Source organism: Prionailurus viverrinus, chromosome E3 (genome assembly GCF_022837055.1).
Source record: "Prionailurus viverrinus isolate Anna chromosome E3, UM_Priviv_1.0, whole genome shotgun sequence".
NCBI classification, from domain to species: Eukaryota; Metazoa; Chordata; class Mammalia; order Carnivora; family Felidae; genus Prionailurus; species Prionailurus viverrinus.
This window is the reverse complement of record NC_062576.1, coordinates 7,119,657-7,138,927: the sequence shown is the minus strand read 5'-3', so window position 1 is coordinate 7,138,927 and position 19,271 is coordinate 7,119,657. Positions and strand designations below refer to the sequence as shown.

Genomic DNA, 19,271 nt, shown 5'->3' with positions numbered 1-19,271 from the left:
AAGTCCTCCCTTTCTTACCTCCTTGAGTTTTCCACTGGTGAAGGTTGGAGACAGCACTGTTCGTATTCTCTTCCATTGTTCATCTTCAGACAGAGAGATGGCACTTTTCATAAATCCCACTGGACCAAAAGACTAGAGTCAAAGCAAAAGACATTTTGCCTTATATAAGTTTTGAAGGTCTCTCAAGGGATGTGGAAAATTTGTTAAGCGGGCATAAATTATTCAACAAATATTTACTGCCTATCTAATTAGTAGCAGGCCCTATGCCAGATGCTCAATAAATATTTATCCCAAATGCCTAGCTTCCTGTAAGGCTGAAGGAGACATCCAGCCACCTGATATGCTTTCCAGACTTCTTTCCAATCTTCTATTCCAGTATTTCCAGACTTCTATTCCAATCTTCTTTTTAAAGTAAATACAATTGGGGAAATCTGGTAGGGAAACTACTCCTCCAGGGGAATACACAAGATTAACACTAGTGCTTCTCCTAAACTGTGCAGAGTAGAAATGGATTGGTAGAGATAGCCAGAGAGCCCTGGCAAACTGTATGCTGTCTCAGACCAGTTCTGTCTTCTCATATATCTGTAGCAGGAGCAACTCAAAAACAGATGTCTTGATATGGTGATTTAAAAAAAAAAAGTATAGTTAACACTAAAAATATTAGGAATCTGGGGTGTCTGAGTGGCTCAGTCAGTTAAGCATCTGACTCTTGATTTTGGTCCAGGTCATGATCTCACAGTTTGTGGGATCAAGTGCCATGTCAGGATACTTGCTGTCAGCACAGAGTCTGCTTGAGATTCTCTCTCCATCTCTCTGCCCCTCCCCCACGCTCGCTCAAGCTCTCTCACTCTCTCACTCTCTTTCTCAAAATAAGTAAATAAACTTAAAAAAAGATTAGGAATCTATCTGCTATTCTGAAGAAATAATGCAGGTACATGGAAAAACTATTCCCCCTGTATTTCCCTAAAGGGACAGAAGGAAAAAGAGTGAGAGAATTCTATTTCTCAGTAGAGACTGGTCTATCAAGCCAAACAGCTCAAATCTTTCTTCCATATTCCAAAACTATATTTTGTTTCAATATAGATATCTCCAATACCTAGTCACATTTAAAACTCACAAACTAGGGACAGAGGAAATCTTCCTCAACTTAATAAAGAGTATCTAAAAAACCCCACAGCTAACATCACCTCAATGATGTTAGACTGATATGACATCACCAAGATGATGGAACGGGTCATGCCAGCCTCTGTCACCCCACAAAGAACAAGAGTTAGACAGCTATCCACAAACAAAAATAGGCCTAAGAGCTTTGGTCCATTTAAGAAGCTTCAACCTCACCATAGAGCAAAACTCCTGAGAATAACTGCACAGGAAGAGTAGGGAGAATAGCTTCATTCTGCCTGCATCACCCCAGGCCCCAGGCCAGCACTGCTCAGCACCAGGAAGACACTCCTCAGACTGAGAGGGGCCCCTGCTGGGTAGAGGACAGAAGCGTAAGGGATCACTGGTGCCAGCCTTTCAGGGCATGGCACAAGAGACCCACTTTGGTTTCAAACTTCCCGGAGACTGACACAGCTGACACATCTAGAGACAGTTAGAACAAAAAAGGGCAGGACTACCAGTATCAGCTAAGTGGCATGTATAACCATGGTTCTCTGTGTCCTGCTCTGCAGAAGACCCTACAAACCTTAGCTGCTAAGGAACAAGCAGCTGGCACAGCACTGTGCACCTTCTAAAGATTTTGCTGCTGAGAGTCCCACAGGTTTTCACATTGGTATGTTCCAGCTCCCTGAGTCCTGCTCTGCCCCATCTTCCCTCACTTGAGTTGCCTCTGCCAGTGTCACCACCAACACCCTGAGCCTGGAATCTGCACCAGCAGCTAGCCCTGGCCTCTGTGACTGGGCATATGTACAAAGCAGCCCAGGCCCCAGCTGTTTCTCAGGTGTCTGAGCCAGGCCTGACTCCTGTCACTGGAATGCCACTTGAGACCACAGCTAAACCCTGAAGCTGTAAAACTACACAGCCTGTGTGAACTCCAGTCATGAGCCCCGACTGCTGTGCATGAACAAGTAGCTAGCCCCTGAAGCCACCTGAGTGCCCAAAGACAGCCCAGGCACTCAAAGCTACCTTTGTACCCACAGTTGGCCATGGTCCCCACCAGTGGTCCCAGCACAGTTTTGAGCATGTGCCTGCTCTCAGCTTCCACAGATGAGCATATGCATAGCTCCAATTCTGGCCAACATTCTGCTTGCTCCAATCTCCTGGCACTGGATCTGGTGGTGCTACTGAAGACCCCAACAGCTGTGCAGCCACAAAGAACCCTCCATGCTCTTGCTGCCAATGACATGCAGTGGCTAACATGGCCACCAGTTGCCTAATCAACTATGTCCTCCTGGATTAGTTTAAATTATCCAGTCAGAGTAGGGTAAAAAAAGAAGAAGAAGAAGAAGAAGAAGAAGAAGAAGAAGAAGAAGAAGAAGAAAAGAAAATAACTGGGGGAAAAAAGCCTACAGGACTTATAGGACACCATCAAGTGAAACAATATTCACATATGGAAGACTCAGTGGTAGAAGGAAAAAGTGGGAAGAATGCTTACTTAAAGAAACAATGGCTAGGGGCGCCTGGATTGCTCGGTCGGTTGAGCATCCGACTTCTCTCAGGTCATAGTCTCGCGGTTCGTGGGTTCGAGCCCTGCGTTGGGCTCTGTGCTGACAGCTCAGAGTCTAGAGCCTCCTTTAGATTCTGTGTCTCACTCTTTCTGCCCCTTCCCTGCTCGTACTGTCTCTCTCTGTCTCTCAAAAATGAATAAATGTTTTTTTAAAAAAATTTGTTTTAAAGAAACAATGGCTGAAAACTTCCCAAACCCAGGGAAATATATGGAGATCTTAAGACATGAAGCGTGGAGCTTGGGAAGAAGATGGCGGCGTAGGAGGACGCTGGGCTCACCGCGCGTCCTGCTGATCACTTAGATTCCACCTGCACCTGCCTAAATAACCCAGAAAACCGCCGGAGGATTAGCAGAACGGAGTCGCCGGAGCCAAGCGCAGACGAGGGGCCCACGGAAGAGGGTAGGAAGGGCGGCGAGGCGGTTCGCGCTCCACGGACTGGTGGGAGGGAGCTGGGGCAGAGGGGCGGCTCACCGACCAAGCAGAGCCCCCGAGTCTGGCTTGCAAAAGCGGAGGGGCCGGACGGACGGAGTGTATTCCGACAGCAAGCGCGACTTAGCGTCTGGGAGGTCCTAAGTTAACAGCTCTGCTCGGAAAGCGGGAAGGCTGGAGGACAAAGGGAGGGAGAGCTGCTGAGCCCCCGGACGACAGAGCTCAGGTTGGTGGGGAACAAAGGCGCTCGCCAGCGCCATCTCCCCCGCCCATCCCCCAGCCAAAATCCCAAAGAGAACCAGTTCCTGCCAGGGAACTTGCTGGCTCCGCGCAAACACCCAACTCTGTGCTTCTGCGGAGCCAAACCTCCAGCAGCGGATCTGACTCCCTCCTGCTGCCACAGGGCCCCTCCTGAAGTGGATCACCTAAGGAGAAGAGAGCTAAGCCTGCCCCTCCTGCCCCCGTGCACCTTGCCTACCCACCCCAGCTAATACGCCAGATCCCCAGCATCACAAGCCTGGCAGTGTGCAAGTAGCCCAGACAGGCCACGCCATCCCACAGTGAATCCCGCCCCTAGGAGAGGGGAAGAGAAGGCACACACCAGTCTGACTGTGGCCCCAGCAGTGGGCTGGGGGCAGACATCAGGTCTGACTGCGGCCCCGCCCACCAACTCCAGTTATACACCACAGCACAGGGGAAGTGCCCTGCAGGTCCTCACCACGCCAGGGACTATCCAAAATGACCAAACGGAAAAATTCCCCTCAGAAGAATCTCCAGGAAATAACAACAGCTAATGAGCTGATCAAAAAGGATTTAAATAATATAACAGAAAGTGAGTTTAGAATAATAGTCATAAAATTAATCGCTGGGCTTGAAAACAGTATGGAGGAGAGCAGAGAATCTCTTGCTACAGAGATCAAGGGACTAAGGAACAGTCACGAGGAGCTGAAAAGCGCTTTAAACGAAATGCAAAACAAAATGGAAACGACGACAGCTCGGATTGAAGAGGCAGAGGAGAGAATAGGTGAACTAGAAGATAAAGTTATGGAAAAAGAGGAAGCTGAGAGAAAGAGAGATAAAAAAAATCCAGTAGTATGAGGGGAAAATTAGAGACCTAAGTGATACACTAAAAAGAAATAATATATGCATAATTGGTATCCCAGAGGAGGAAGAGAGAGGGAAAGGTGCTGAAGGGGTACTTGAAGAAATTATAGCTGAGAACTTCCCTGAACTGGGGAAGGAAAAAGGCATTGAAATCCAAGAGGCACAGAGAACTCCCTTCAGACGTAACTTGAATCGATCTTCTGCACAACATATCATAGTGAAACTGGCAAAATACAAGGATAAAGAGAAAATTCTGAAAGCAGCGAGGGGTAAACGTGCCCTCACATATAAAGGGAGACCTATAAGACTCGTGACTGATCTCTCTTTTGAAACTTGGCAGGCCAGAAAGGATTGGCACGATATTTTCAGTGTGCTAAACAGGAAAAATATGCAGCCGAGAATCCAGCCGGATAAATCCAGCAAGTCTGTCATTTAGAATATGAGGAGAGATAAAGGTCTTCCCAAACAAACAAAAACTGAAGGAATTTGTCACCATTAAACCAGCCCTACAAGAGGTCCTAAGGGGGATCCTGTGAGACAAAGTTCAAGAGACATCACTACAAGCATAAAACATACAGACATCACAATGACTCTAAACCCATATCTTTCTATAATAACACTGAATGTAAATGGATTAAATGCGCCAACCAAAAGACATAGGGTATCAGAATGGATAAAAAAACAAGACCCATCTATTTGCTGTCTACAAGAGACTCATTTTAGATCTGAGGACACCTTCAGATTGAGACTGAGGGGATGGAGAACTATTTATCATGCTACTGGAAGCCAAAAGAAAGCTGGAGTAGCCATACTTATATCAGACAAACTAGACTTTAAATTAAAGGCTGTAACAAGAGATGAAGAAGGGCATTATATAATAATTAAAGGGTCTATCCATCAGGAAGAGCTAACAATTATAAATGTCTATGCGCCGAATACCGGAGCCCCCAAATATATAAAACAATTACTCATAAACATAAGCAACCTTATTGATAAGAATGTGGTAATTGCAGGGGACTTTAATGTCCCACTTACAGAAATGGATAGATCATCTAGACACACGGTCAATAAAGAAACAAGGGCCCTGAATGATACATTGGATCCGATGGACTTGACAGATATATTTAGAACTCTGCATCCCAAAGCAACAGAATATACTTTCTTCTCAAGAGCACATGGAACATTCTCCAAGATAGATCATATACTGGTTCACAAAACAGCCCTTCATAAGTTTACAAGAATTGAAATTATACCATGCATACTTTCAGACCACAATGCTATGAAGCTTGAAATCAACCACAGGAAAAAGTCTGGAAAACTCCAAAAGCATGGAGGTTAAAGAACACCCTACTAACGAATGAGTGGGTCAACCAGGCAATTAGAGAAGAAATTAAAAAATATATGGAAACAAACGAAAATGAAAATACAACAATCCAAACGCTTTGGGACGCAGCGAAGGCAGTCCTGAGAGGAAAATACATTGCAATCCAGGCCTATCTCAAGAAACAAGAAAAATCCCAAATACAAAATCTAACAGCACACCTAAAGGAAATAGAAGCAGAACAGCAAAGGCAGCCTAAACCCAGCAGAAGAAGAGAAATAATAAAGATCAGAGCAGAAATAAACAATATAGAATCTAAAAAAACTGTAGAGCAGATCAACGAAACCAAGAGTTGGTTTTTTGAAAAAATAAACAAAATTGACAAACCTCTAGCCAGGCTTCTCAAAAAGAAAAGGGAGATGACCCAAATAGATAAAATCATGAATGAAAATGGGATTATTACAACCAATCCCTCAGAGATACAAACAATTATCAGGGAATACTATGAAAAATTATATGCCAACAAAGTGGACAACCTGGAAGAAATGGACAAATTCCTAAACACCCACACTCTTCCAAAACTCAATCAGGAGGAAATAGAAAGCTTGAACAGACCCATAACCAGCGAAGATTTTGAATCGGTTATCAAAAATCTCCCAACAAATAAGAGTCCAGGACCAGATGGCTTCCCAGGGGAGTTCTACCAGACGTTTAAAGCAGAGATAATACCTATCCTTCTCAAGCTATTCCAAGAAATAGAAAGGGAAGGAAAACTTCCAGACTCATTCTATGAAGCCAGTATTACTTTGATTCCTAAACCAGACAGAGACCCAGTAAAAAAAGAGAACTACAGGCCCATATCCCTGATGAATATGGATGCAGAAATTCTCAATAAGATACTAGCAAATCGAATTCAACGGCATATAAAAAGAATTATTCACCATGATCAAGTGGGATTCATTCCTGGGATGCAGGGCTGGTTCAACATTCGCAAATCAATCAACGTGATACATCACATTAACAAAAAAAGAGAGAAGAACCATATGATCCTGTCAATCGATGCAGAAAAGGCCTTTGACAAAATCCAGCACCCTTTCTTTTTTTTTTTTTTTTCAACGTTTATTTATTTTTGGGACAGAAAGAGACAGAGCATGAACGGGGGAGGGGCAGAGAGAGGGAGACACAGAATCGGAAACAGGCTCCAGGCTCTGAGCCATCAGCCCAGAGCCCGACGCGGGGCTCGAACTCCCGGTCCGCGAGATCGTGACCTGGCTGAAATCGGACGCTTAACCGACTGCGCCACCCAGGCGCCCCAGCACCCTTTCTTAATAAAAACCCTTGAGAAAGTCGGGATAGAAGGAACATACTTAAAGATCATAAAAGCCATTTATGAAAAGCCCACAGCTAACATCATCCTCAAAGGGAAAAAACTGAGAGCTTTTTCCCTGAGATCAGGAACACGACAGGGATGCCCACTCTCACCGCTGTTGTTTAACATAGTGCTGGAAGTTCTAGCATCAGCAATCAGACAACAAAAGGAAATCAAAGGCATCAAAATTGGCAAAGATGAAGTCAAGCTTTCACTTTTTGCAGATGAAATGGTATTATATATGGAAAATCCGATAGACTCCACCAAAAGTCTGCTAGAACTGATACATGAATTCAGCAAAGTTGCAGGATACAAAATCAATGTACAGAAATCAGTTGCATTCTTATACACTAACAATGAAGCAACAGAAAGACAAATAAAGAAACTGATCCCATTCACAATTGCACCAAAAAGCATAAAATACCTAGGAATAAATCTAACCAAAGATGTAAAAGATCTGTATGCTGAAAACTATAGAAAGCTTATGAAGGTAATTGAAGAAGATATAAAGAAATGGAAAGACATTCCCTGCTCATGGATTGGAAGAATAAATATTGTCAAAATGTCAATACTACCCAAAGCTATCTACACATTCAATGCAATCCCAATCAAAATTGCACCAGCATTCTTCTCGAAACTAGAACACGCAATCCTAAAATTCATATGGAACCACAAAAGGCCCCGAATAGCCAAAGTAATTTTGAAGAAGAAGACCAAAGCAGGAGGCATCACAATCCCAGACTTTAGCCTCTACTACAAAGCTGTCATCATCAAAACAGCATGGTATTGGCACAAAAACAGACACATAGACCAATGGAATAGAATAGAAACCCCAGAACTAGACCCACAAACATATGACCAACTCATCTTTGACAAAGCAGGAAAGAACATCCAATGGAAAAAAGACAGTCTCTTTAACAAATGGTGCTGGGAGAACTGGACAGCAACATGCAGAAGGTTGAAACTAGACCACTTTCTCACACCATTCACAAAAATAAACTCAAAATGGATAAAGGACCTGAATGTGAGACAGGAAACCATCAAAACCCTAGAGGAGAAAGCAGGAAAAGACCTCTCTGACCTCAGCCGCAGCAATTTCTTACTCGACACATCCCCAAAGGCAAGGGAATTAAAAGCAAAAGTGAATTACTGGGACCTTATGAAGATAAAAAGCTTCTGCACAGCAAAGGAAACAACCAACAAAACTAAAAGGCAACCAACGGAATGGGAAAAGATATTCGCAAATGACATATCGGACAAAGGGCTAGTATCCAAAATCTATAAAGAGCTCACCAAACTCCACACCCAAAAAACAAATAACCCAGTGAAGCAATGGGCAGAAAACATGAATAGACACTTCTCTAAAGAAGACATCCAGATGGCCAACAGGCACATGAAAAGATGTTCAACGTCGCTCCGTATCAGGGAAATACAAATCAAAACCACACTCAGATATCACCTCACACCAGTCAGAGTGGCCAAAATGAACAAATCAGGAGACTATAGATGCTGGCGAGGATGTGGAGAAATGGGAACCCTCTTGCACTGTTGGTGGGAATGCAAATTGGTGCAGCCGCTCTGGAAAGCAGTGTGGAGGTTCCTCAGAAAATTAAAAATAGACCTTCCCTATGACCCAGCAATAGCACTGCTAGGAATTTACCCAAGGGATACAGGAGTACTGATGCATAGGGGCACTTGTACCCCAATGTTCATAGCAGCACTCTCAACAATAGCCAATTATGGAAAGAGCCTAAATGTCCATCAACTGATGAATGGATAAAGAAATTGTGGTTTATATACACAATGGAATACTACGTGGGAATGAGAAAGAATGAAATATGGCCCTTTGTAGCAACGTGGATGGAACTGGAGAGTGTGATGCTAAGTGAAATAAGCCATACAGAGAAAGACAGATACCATATGGTTTCACTCTTATGTGGATCCTAAGAAACTTAACAGAAACCCATGGGGGAAGGGGAGGAAAAAAAAAAAAGAGGTTAGAGTGGGAGAGAGCCAAAACATAAGAGACTGTTAAAAACTGAGAACAAACTGAGGGTTTATGGGGGGTGGGAGGGAGGGGAGGGTGGGTGATGGGTATTGAGGAGGGCACCTTTTGGGATGAGCACTGGGTGTTGTATGGAAACCAATTTGACAATAAATTTCATATATTAAAAAAATTAATTAATTAATTAATTAAAAAAAAAAGACATGAAGCGTAAAAGTCCCCTATAAGATTGAATCCAAAATAGACTTCACCAAGGCACATTATAATAAAACTGTCAAAAATTAAAAAACTAGAAAAATCTTGAAAGGATCAGGAGAAACAGAGCTCATCACATACAAGGGGACATCCATGAGGCTATCAGCTGATTCCTCAGCAGAAATCTTGAGAGCCAGAAGTTAGTGGGTGATTTATTCAAAGTGTTGAAAAAAAAATACCAACCAAGAATACTTACCCAGAAAAGAAGACCTTCTGAAGAGAGAGAATTTGGGGTGCCTGGGTGGATCTGTTGGTTAAGTGTCTTGATTTTGGCTCAGGTCACAATCTCACGATTAGTGCGATCGAGCCTAGCATCAGGCTTTGGACTGTTAGCATGGAGCCTGCTTCAGATTCTCTCTCTACCCCTCTCTTCCCCTCTCCTGCTTACTCTCTCTCTCAAAATAAATTAAAATAAACTTAAAAAAAAGAAATGAGAGATAAGGATATTTCCAGAGCATCAAAAGTGGAAAGAATTCATCACCACTAAATCTGCATTATAAGAAAGACTAAAGGGAGTTCTTCAAGTTGAAAAAAAAGGACACTTACTAGTAACATGAAATCACATGAAAGTCTAAAACCTCACTGGTAAATGTAAATATATAGTTAAATTCAGAACACAGTGATATTGTACTGGTGATAGCCAAATCATTATAACTCTAGTGAAAGGTTAAAAGACAAATAATTAAAATAATAATTTGTTAATTTGTTAAATACACAATATAAAAATATGTAAATTGTTACATCAAAAACATAAAATTGGTGGTGGAGGAGTAAAAACATTGAGTTTTTAATGTGAACAAAGTTAAGTTCATATTAGCTTAAAATAGACTGCTGTATCTATAAGATGTTTTATGTAGACCTCCTAGAGTAGATGTTTTTTGTAAGCAAAAACCTAGAGTAGACACAGAAAAGATAAAGAGGAAAAATAGAAGCATACCACTATTAAAAAAAAAAGCAACATAAAATCACAAAGGAAGACAGGAGAAAGGAACAATGATCTATGAAACATCTAGACTGCTGAAATGACAACAGTAAGTCCTAACCTATCAATAATTACTTTAAGTTAAAAAAAAATTACTTTAAGTGTAAATGGACAGATGAATGGATAAAGAAAATGGAATATTACTTAGCCTTAAAAAGGAAGGAAATCCTGCCATTTCCAATAGGATGGATGAATCTGGACAGCATGGGCAAGATACTAAGGGAACAAAACTAGACACAGAAGGACAGGTATCTCATGATCCCACTTATAAGTGGAATCTAGAAAAATAAAGTCAAGCTCAGTATAGTGGGTAGGTGATAATTATCAGAGGCTGGGTCAGAGGGCAAGGGACAGATACTAATCAAACAATGTAAACTTCTGGTTATAAGATGACTAAGTTCTAGAGACTGAATATACTGCATGGTGATTATAATTATTAACATTGTACTGTATACCTGAAATTTGCTAAAAAAAATACATCTTTCATGTTCTTAACACACACACAAAATAACTCTGGGTGGTGATGGTTACATTAATTCACTTGTCACACTCATTTCATAATAATACATAAATCAAAACATCACAAACATATACAGTTTCATTGTAAATATATATATCTGAATTTTTAAGTGGAAAAAGACTGAATATTTCCTCCTAACATCAGGAACAAGGCAAAAATGTTCACTCTCACCACTCTTATTCAACATTGTAGTAGAAGTCCTAGCTAATGCAATAAGACAAAGCAAGGAAATAAAAGGCATACAGATTGGAAAAATAAACATCAGAGTGTCCTTATTTCAAGTGACATAATTGTCAATGTAGAAAATATTGAGGAATATAAAAAAAAGAGCCCTCAAGGTACCTGGGTAGTTCAGTTGGTTAAGTGTCCAGATCTGGATTTTGGCTCAGGTCATGATCTCACAGTTCATGAACTGGAGCCCCACATTGGGCTCTGGGCTGAGATTGCAGAGCCTGCTTGGGATTCTCTCTATCTCTCTCAAAATAAATAAACTTTGGGGAAAAAAGACCACTGCATCAAATAAATGAACTAAGCTAGGTTGTAGGAAACAAAATCAACACAAAAACCAATCACATTTCTATATAATAATAAGAATATGTCAAAACCCATTAAAAACACAACAATTATAAACACTCAAAGAAGGCAAAATACTTTAGGTGCACATTTAACAAAACATGTATGAGATCTCTATGCAGAGGACAAAATGTAGGTGAAAAGAATAAGAGAAAACCTAAATAAACACACACTGTGTTCATACATTGAGAGACATGACGAGGTAAAGATACAGATTTTCCACAAATTGATTGATAGGATTAAATCATGTCTTCCAAAGCCTTGGAAAATATTATATAAACATAGATAAGCTAGTTATAAATTTGTACTGTAAGGCAAAGGCACTGGAATAACACAATTCTAACAAAAATAAAATGGGAGGAATCACTGGACATATGTTTAGAGGTACTATATGGCTACAGTAATCAGGACAGCCTGGCACCGGTGCAGGGATAGATACAAGGATCAAAGAACAGAACTGGGAATGAGAAACGCACACACACACACACACACACACACACACAGAGGCACCATTGAATTTGGTATTGGTACAAAAGCAATTCAGTAGAGGAAGTACAGCCTTTTCACACTGGTGCTGGAGCCATTAGACATTCAAGGGCTAAAAACAAAGATCTTTGACCTAAACTTCACACCTCACAATTAACACTAAAATTAACACAAAACAGATCACAGACTTAAATGTAAAACACAAAACTATACAAAACTATATACTTAAATGTAAAACATAAAACTAAATACTTGGAGAAAATCTTTGCGACTTAGGGCTAGGTGAAGAGTTTTCAAACTTGATGCCAAAGTCATAACCCATAAAAGGAAAAAACGAATAAACTGGCCTTATGAAAATAAAAAATAATGTTTGCTCTGCTGAAGACCCTGATACAACGAATAGACAAGCTACACACCGTGCCTACAAAAGAATAGTAAGAGGGAGACTTTTGGTGATGGAACAGCTCTGTAACGTGATTGTGGTGGTAGATACACTAATCTACAAGTAAGATAAATGTTCAGACAGCAACACACACACACACACACACAAATGGGTAAACATAAAACTTCTGGAATCTGAATAAGCTCTGTGGCTAGAACCAATGACAAATTCTGCTTTGATACTGTCCTATATAGTTAAGCAAGATACTGTCTTAGAGAAAACAGCTTGAAGGTCACATGACATGACACCTCCTGGGACAATTTCCAGTAAATCCATTATTATTTTGAAATAAAAGCTTTATAAATAACTATGTAAATTTAAAATAAATCCATGCCTACCCGCCGGTTTGTGAAGACAGAATAGCATTCTTTCACTAGTACTGTTTTGATCATGTCCGGATCTGTGATCGCCAACACTGGCTGTCGCCCATCATAAAACCTATGTCAGGGAAACAGAGATGATTAAATTTAACGTGCCAGTTTCTGCAGTGGCAGCCACTCTTGGAAGTCCAGACTTTTAACCTGATGTTACCTAATCCATTCCACAGTCAGAAATAACATTAGAACCTTTATTAAGTCCATGTGTTTACATGGGTATTTCTGGGACTATTCTCTATAATTTTTTGTATGGTAAAACTATTTCAAATATTTTAGAAGGACTTCAAACATTTCAAATATTTTATATATATTATCAAAGAAGAAGTTAGGTTAGTAAATAACTGGGGGCAAGTAAATTATCTAAGAATGAAAAATAATGAAGGAGAATCCACCCACTCAGTCACTAAAAATTACAATTTTGAAGATATATCAATACATGAAATGAACATAATATTAGACGAAAATTGTAGACACAATGATCACAAATATGTAAGATATGTCTGCAAATGAAGAGACTTGGAATGCTCAAAAAGGGATGGCAAAATTATGAATTACTTCTTTGCTCTATTTTCTAAAATATGCTTCCTAATTATATTTTAAAGGAAATATTATTTAAATATTAAAGAGAAATCCTTGGTAGCATTAACTCAGAAAAATTTGAAACAAAAAACAAAGAGGATAAAGAAACACAAGCAACATGTAAATTCATTTTAGATATATTTTCCTTTATTACTTATATTTATTTTTATAGGTGGATCCCAAGTGTGAATCCCTTGGGCTCCATATAGGTGACAACCCTTAGTAGCAGGACAAGTCCACTTGTGACACATGTATCACACAAAGCTGACTCCTTATATGTGATCCTGACCTCCTAACTGTCCATATGACCCATTAATGGGAACCAGCCACTGGCATGAGTTTTAGATTACACTTAATTACAGCATTCTCTGGCATCGTGTTTTCTACTACAGATCATTTGCATTTGTTAGAACAAAATGGAAGATATTCCATAAGTCCCCTATTCTTCCTTTGATGTCACAGAGGAACTTCAAATGCTTTGTGATCAGATATAAAAATGGAGGAGAACCACTGCACTAAATGCTCCCCATCTGCAAAAAGTATTCTAAAACTCAGAAGGTTTCAGTGCAAATCAAGTATATTTAGTGTTGAAGCAGTGATAGTAGTTACTGAAGTGGCACTTAGGTCAGCTCTCATCAACCTGATCATCTTTCTTGGGTGATTTCCTACATCTTTGTTTGTTAAAACAAGACAAGCATGGACAAGGGACAGTGGTTTGGAGTTCCCCTCTCTTTTCATGATCTCACAGCCCTAATACGACTTCTACTACCAGTTAAATTCGGATTCTTGCACCCACCCCACATCCTCCAAATTCTGTGTTAATGGAGGATGGAAACCAAGAATATGCATTTTTAGCAAGCCCTCCTAGGTGGTCCTTATCCATAGCCAAGCATGAGAACCATTTACTGACTCTAGCCAGAGCTGACCAGTACTGAATGTAGGAGGGACACTGGAGATAAACCAGTGGCAATCCAGAGATCTGTGTTCTCTCTATTCCTTCATGTTGCTTATGGGCCACACCAACTCAGCAGAGCCCTATGGATTCTGAGGACTTGACCAGAGAAGATAAAGAGGTACTACACTGGCTGTGAGCAGCCCAGCACCACACTATACCTCTCACACTGCTTCAGCAAACCTCTAGCCAACCTCATTGGGAGCATCCACTGCAAGCCGCCAAGGCCATACTACAAAATCCCAAGTCCATCAGCCCACCAGGGAAATACTGTGCTTTAGAAATTTCCTACATCTCTTCCAGTCTATAGAATTGGAAAAAGAAATACTTGACTATAGTTCTATCGGAAAGTCTTGGCTTAGTACTAAAATGCAAAACAAAACAAACTACACACTTGCAGACAGAGTAAGAAAAGAGCTGAGCAGAAATGGTTTTCCACTCTGTTTACAAAAGCCCTTCTATCAAAAGCACATATTAATCCAAAATATAAAGGATACCCTGCAGCTCTCCAGACCCGATTCATATTTGGACTTGTCCACCTTGTCACACATGCAATCCTGGGAAGGGGAGGTTTCAGGAGTTTTAATTAGAGGGCTTCATCCCAAGGGGCTCTTGACTGAGACTGTCTACACTGTGAGGGCCTCATCATAAAAAGCCTATCACTGGAAATTTCCAGATTACTCACCCCCACATTCTTCCATACGTTCTAAAACATTTCTCATCAAATTCACAAAAACCCTGCAAGGAGAAACAAAATATATTAAAACAAACTAAATGTACTGAGCCTTACCTCTAAAGGACACAAAAACAACTCAGATCGCATGAAATGTGGCTTACTACCTCTCATTGGCAGATAGAGGGAAGCTCTTATTCACAGGCATCTTATGGGAAAGGAGAAAACAGCAGATATGAAATGGAGAAGTTCAAGTCTCTCTTGAGTTGTCTGCTAGTACTGTAGATACTGAACATCTTAGCCCATCTATGAAGACCCTGTAACCTCTGTCTTTCTGACATGTTTGGCTTGTGCATGGGTGTCTCTAAATGTCATAACCATCTGAATTATTACCTTAAGGGACATGTGAGGAAATGGAAGCTGAGGGAAAGTCAGCATGGCCCCTTGTTCATTGATCTCATGAGCCTTACTAGATTTCCAGAAGATTTAGGAAATTAAGACACCTGTGCCCTCTTTCAGTCTAGCAGATCTACATGAAGTCTAACACATGTTTGTTGAGTGAGAAAGTGAGAGATGAATGGAGGAATGACAAAGTGGGCTCACTTCCAGTTCTCACACAGAAAAGAGGGGACGGTGCCACCAATCCACAAAAGATGGTGCAAATTAAAACACTTGCTCTGAGTTTTCACTTATGTCAATTCAAAATCAGGAAACAACAAAACTTCCTGTCTCTATGTTTCAGCAGTAATTTTGATGTTTTAACTATGCAAAACAGGGTCCAAAATGTGGGTTCATGTACTAAGGAGTTGATTTGGGAAAAGTGGAAAGGAGATTATTGCTTTTTCAGAGAGGAAAAAGTCCAGGAAGTTCTTAACGATAACTGGGCACTGAAGGCCAGGAGAAGTGGAATCTGAGGAACGAGCCTCAGGTCTGTGGGAAAGGAACTCTGAGGCAGAGAACAGTGTGTAATATAGATTCTGCCTACTTGTCTTCTGGACATGAGCTTCTACCTTCTGTTCAGGAGCCAGGCCTGGGATGAGGCATCAGAGCTGGATTAACCATATGGCTCCTCAACATTCAGTCTGTGTGTCTGCTAGTACATTCCATCCAGTTACTTTAAATCTTTAATAGTTTTGTCAAAACAACTCTTTTCTAGTGATTTTGTATGAGTGGTTCTACCTTTGTGTGAAAAATAAAACACCCACACCCACACCCACACCCACATACACACAGATGCAATTCATTTGGAGGTTAAAATCTGAAGTCAATAGACAAGCAACGTCTTGCCTCAGTTAGACCCCCTCCCTGCTCAGACTCACCCATAGGGTGTCTCCTTTGAAGGCAGAGAAGTAAAACAGAAAATTATGGTTCAACCACTCAAATCCCAAAAGCTGTCACCATTAGCAAAGGATGGGTTAGAGTCATTAAAATAACTGCAGGGGGTTGGCAATTCTTAGGAGAATTCAAGTACGTGCCAACTCCCCAAAGGTGAATCTGGAGCTGCCCATAAACTGAAGTTCCAGAGCCATCCAGGAAAACCAAAAGGCTACTCAGAGCTCATGCTATGAATAGGAAAGTCTGACTCTAGCATACAGAGCCTAATGAGCCACCACCAGGGAACCCCTTGACACTTTTCAACTAATAACAAGTACAATTATGCCTTCATGGGAACCTGCACCTGCCAAAGAACTCTTCACGATGCTCCAAGTTGGAACAGCAAGTCCTGTGCTGCATCAGCCAGAGATCTGGACTGCCAGCGCAGGGGAAACCTGAGGCTCCTAAGAACAGACAAGAGAGAGCCCTGGGGTGCACCTGGCCATATGCTGGGTGGAGACTATGACACCATTTCTGGAAAGTCTGAAACCTAAGAACTTCCGCTGAAACCTAAGAACTTCCTGCTGAGGAGTATTTTTAATATGGAACTAAGCTGGAATTTGCAACCATAAGAAGCAAAAGAGGGAGCTGGGAGCTCAAACAACACCCACCTGACGGTACCCCAGAGCAGTTCCCAAAAAAGGCAGAGGTTTTGGCCCAGGAATTCCCAGCTTCTTAAAAAGTCCATGGTTGTGGGTCCCATATCTATAAAGTTAAAGAGAAAGCCTGGTCACAGGGATGGTGGAAGAGGTGCGGGGACTGGCCCATCACTGACGCAGAACCAGAACAGGTAAGAGAGGAGTAACACGTAGGGAAAAAATAATAACGTCAATTCCAATGGCAATTGTTACATTCATTCATCATCTCCTTTCCCTTCTCCACTGTAGACCCCAAACAGTAATAATAATGATGATGATTAGCTAAGAGCAGCTGAAAATTTAACAGTCCCAATCCTAGACTGAACACTTGAAAAATGTTTCCATACTTGAGATCTCCTGAAAAGTTCATGCTGAATTCTTCCAGGAAATTCATTCATGCCTATTTAGTAAATGACTCTTTCATGATTTTAGAGATTGTCATTCTAGGAAGGAAGAGAAAAAAATTTTTCTGCTCCAATTATGAGAGTTTGCTTAATTATATTCACTCAGTAACAGAGGGTTACTGAGAGTCTATATCAAAATGTTCTTAACAGTTTGCTCAGAGACCTTTCTTCTTTTCCTTCCTTGTAGTCCCTGTTGCTATTTGGGGTCTGGGGTCCTTTTTTGTTTTGTGTTTTTCTTTTTGAGAGAGAGAGAAAGCATGAGCAAGGAAGAGAGGGAGAGAAAGAGAGAGAATCTTACACTCAGTACAGAGCCCAATGCAGGACTCTATCCCATGACCATGGGATCATGACCTGAGTGCAAATCATAGTTGGACACTCAACCAGTGGGGCCACTCAGGGGCCCCTGGGGTCTGATCCTACTTGAATCTATCTTTATAGAAGCCTGGAGCAACCAGTGTTCTTATTTCTGTACAATTAAAACTGTGTCCCAGCCTCAATTGGCCTCATAGAAAAGTGGGATGCTTTCAGCTCCACGTAAGTCTCTGTTGTCAGACATTCCGGTTCTCTTGAGCTGCAGAGAAGGGGGACTGAAGTTGGAAACTAAGTCCTTTCCCAACCTGCTTCAGGATACTGGGAAACCCACTACTGAAAGGAATTCCTCTGCTAATGATTTTGATTTTCCTCCTGTACTGTAACATAGAGGGAAAACACATATTTAATATCCAAATTTGCTTTCAGGGCTATGTCTTTGCAGCCTGCTGGCAGATTTCATATCGAGGGAGGAAGAAATCTCTATACTGATGCTAACCTTCCCAGACACTAGAAGGAAAACCTGAAATGAATAAAATTTCAAGATTTCTGCCAAGTCTCTTCAGCTCTAAAGGTACTCATTTAGGGTAAGGAGTTCTGCATATTACAAGGTCGGGGAGTGGCCAGGAGAGGGGCACAGAAAAGAGGGAAGAGTCCACTCTGAAGAGGAAGGTGAGGCATGTCCAGCCACCCTGGAAGTCTGGGTGCACTTGTGTACACGATGCTTGGTGGCAGGAGGGAGGGGAGCAGGAGCCACCTGAGAGACACAGGCCCAATCCTTTTACATGTGTCCTTAGTGGACACAGAGCAGGAAGGTGAATATAATGAGACAAGACCCAAGTTAGTCCTCTGCCTCCAGAATCCCCAGATCTTGAGATGGGGATGAGGACCCCGAGCACAGGGGCCTATTGATTTTAATCTGTCTCTGGTGAATTCTGCTTGATGGGTCTAGGTCCCAACAGGGGCTGAATCAGAAGATCATCGCCAGGAGCAAATAATATCTCTCAGCCCTCCTAACTACAGAAATTGGAGTTGGAGCATGGGGGTACTCCTTCTGCAGATCTGAGGGACATCAATAATAACCCCTTATGTGTTTCTAGCTTGTTTGAAGCACCCAACACTTCAGGAACTTCCTTTTGTTAACTCTTCATCCACAGAACAGAAAAGAAAAAGGGGTAGAGGTTGCTGATTAGCAGGGTTCCAGAGGCGATGAGCCTGAACAGTTACTCACAGATAGAGGAGCACCAGGCTGGTAGCCAGAAGAAGCCAGGTTTCTATGGAAAAGCTTGGGATCAGGTCCATGGCCACTTTCCCTCTGCCAATCTCCTCTACTCTCTTTCAGCAGTGTGCGCCAGTCTTTGCTGGCCTGTGCGTGTGGAGCTTTCCTTCCCACCAGCAGTGATTCAGTGAGGCTGGAATGTATATACTGAAGAGAGGGTGGGACTGGAGCCCCAGCTGGTATAACAGCTACCTGTGCTCCACCTGAAGGTGCCTCCCCACCCATGAGTGTTGGCAAAGCATCATGGACACTCCCAGTTTGACCTTTAAGTTCATATTCTGCGGGAAATCAATAAACAACTCAATCAGTGTTATCAGTAATCTCAAAGGTTTGAGAAACTCAGGTAAAGTCACTGTTTTTAAGTCTCTAACCTGTCCTTGTCACCATGGCTGCCTGCACTCCAAAATACTTGAAATCCTTCAAACAACCTGGGTCTACTCATGTTTACTCATGTAGTTTCCTCTGCCTAGAAATGCCTCTGTGTATCCTAGAAGGATCTTACTCCTCCTCAAATCCAGCTGCGACAGAAGC

General features: G+C 41.6%; 1 protein-coding gene across 1 annotated transcript in view; it reads right to left on the bottom strand.

Moving 5' to 3' along the window:
* The window catches only part of LOC125154085 (cytochrome P450 3A12), a 60,100-nt gene extending 41,214 nt beyond the window's left edge, over positions 1–18,886 (bottom strand). Inside the window, exons 1-5 of the mRNA XM_047837803.1 lie at positions 18,693–18,886; positions 16,722–16,815; positions 14,749–14,801; positions 12,494–12,593; positions 19–132 (exon numbers count right to left, since the gene is read on the bottom strand). Of these exons, the coding sequence (XP_047693759.1) occupies positions 19–132; positions 12,494–12,593; positions 14,749–14,801; positions 16,722–16,815; positions 18,693–18,763 (432 nt within the window). The 5' untranslated portion in view covers positions 18,764–18,886. The remainder of the gene's footprint in view (positions 1–18; positions 133–12,493; positions 12,594–14,748; positions 14,802–16,721; positions 16,816–18,692) is intronic.
* Positions 18,887–19,271: the final 385 nt, after the last annotated feature.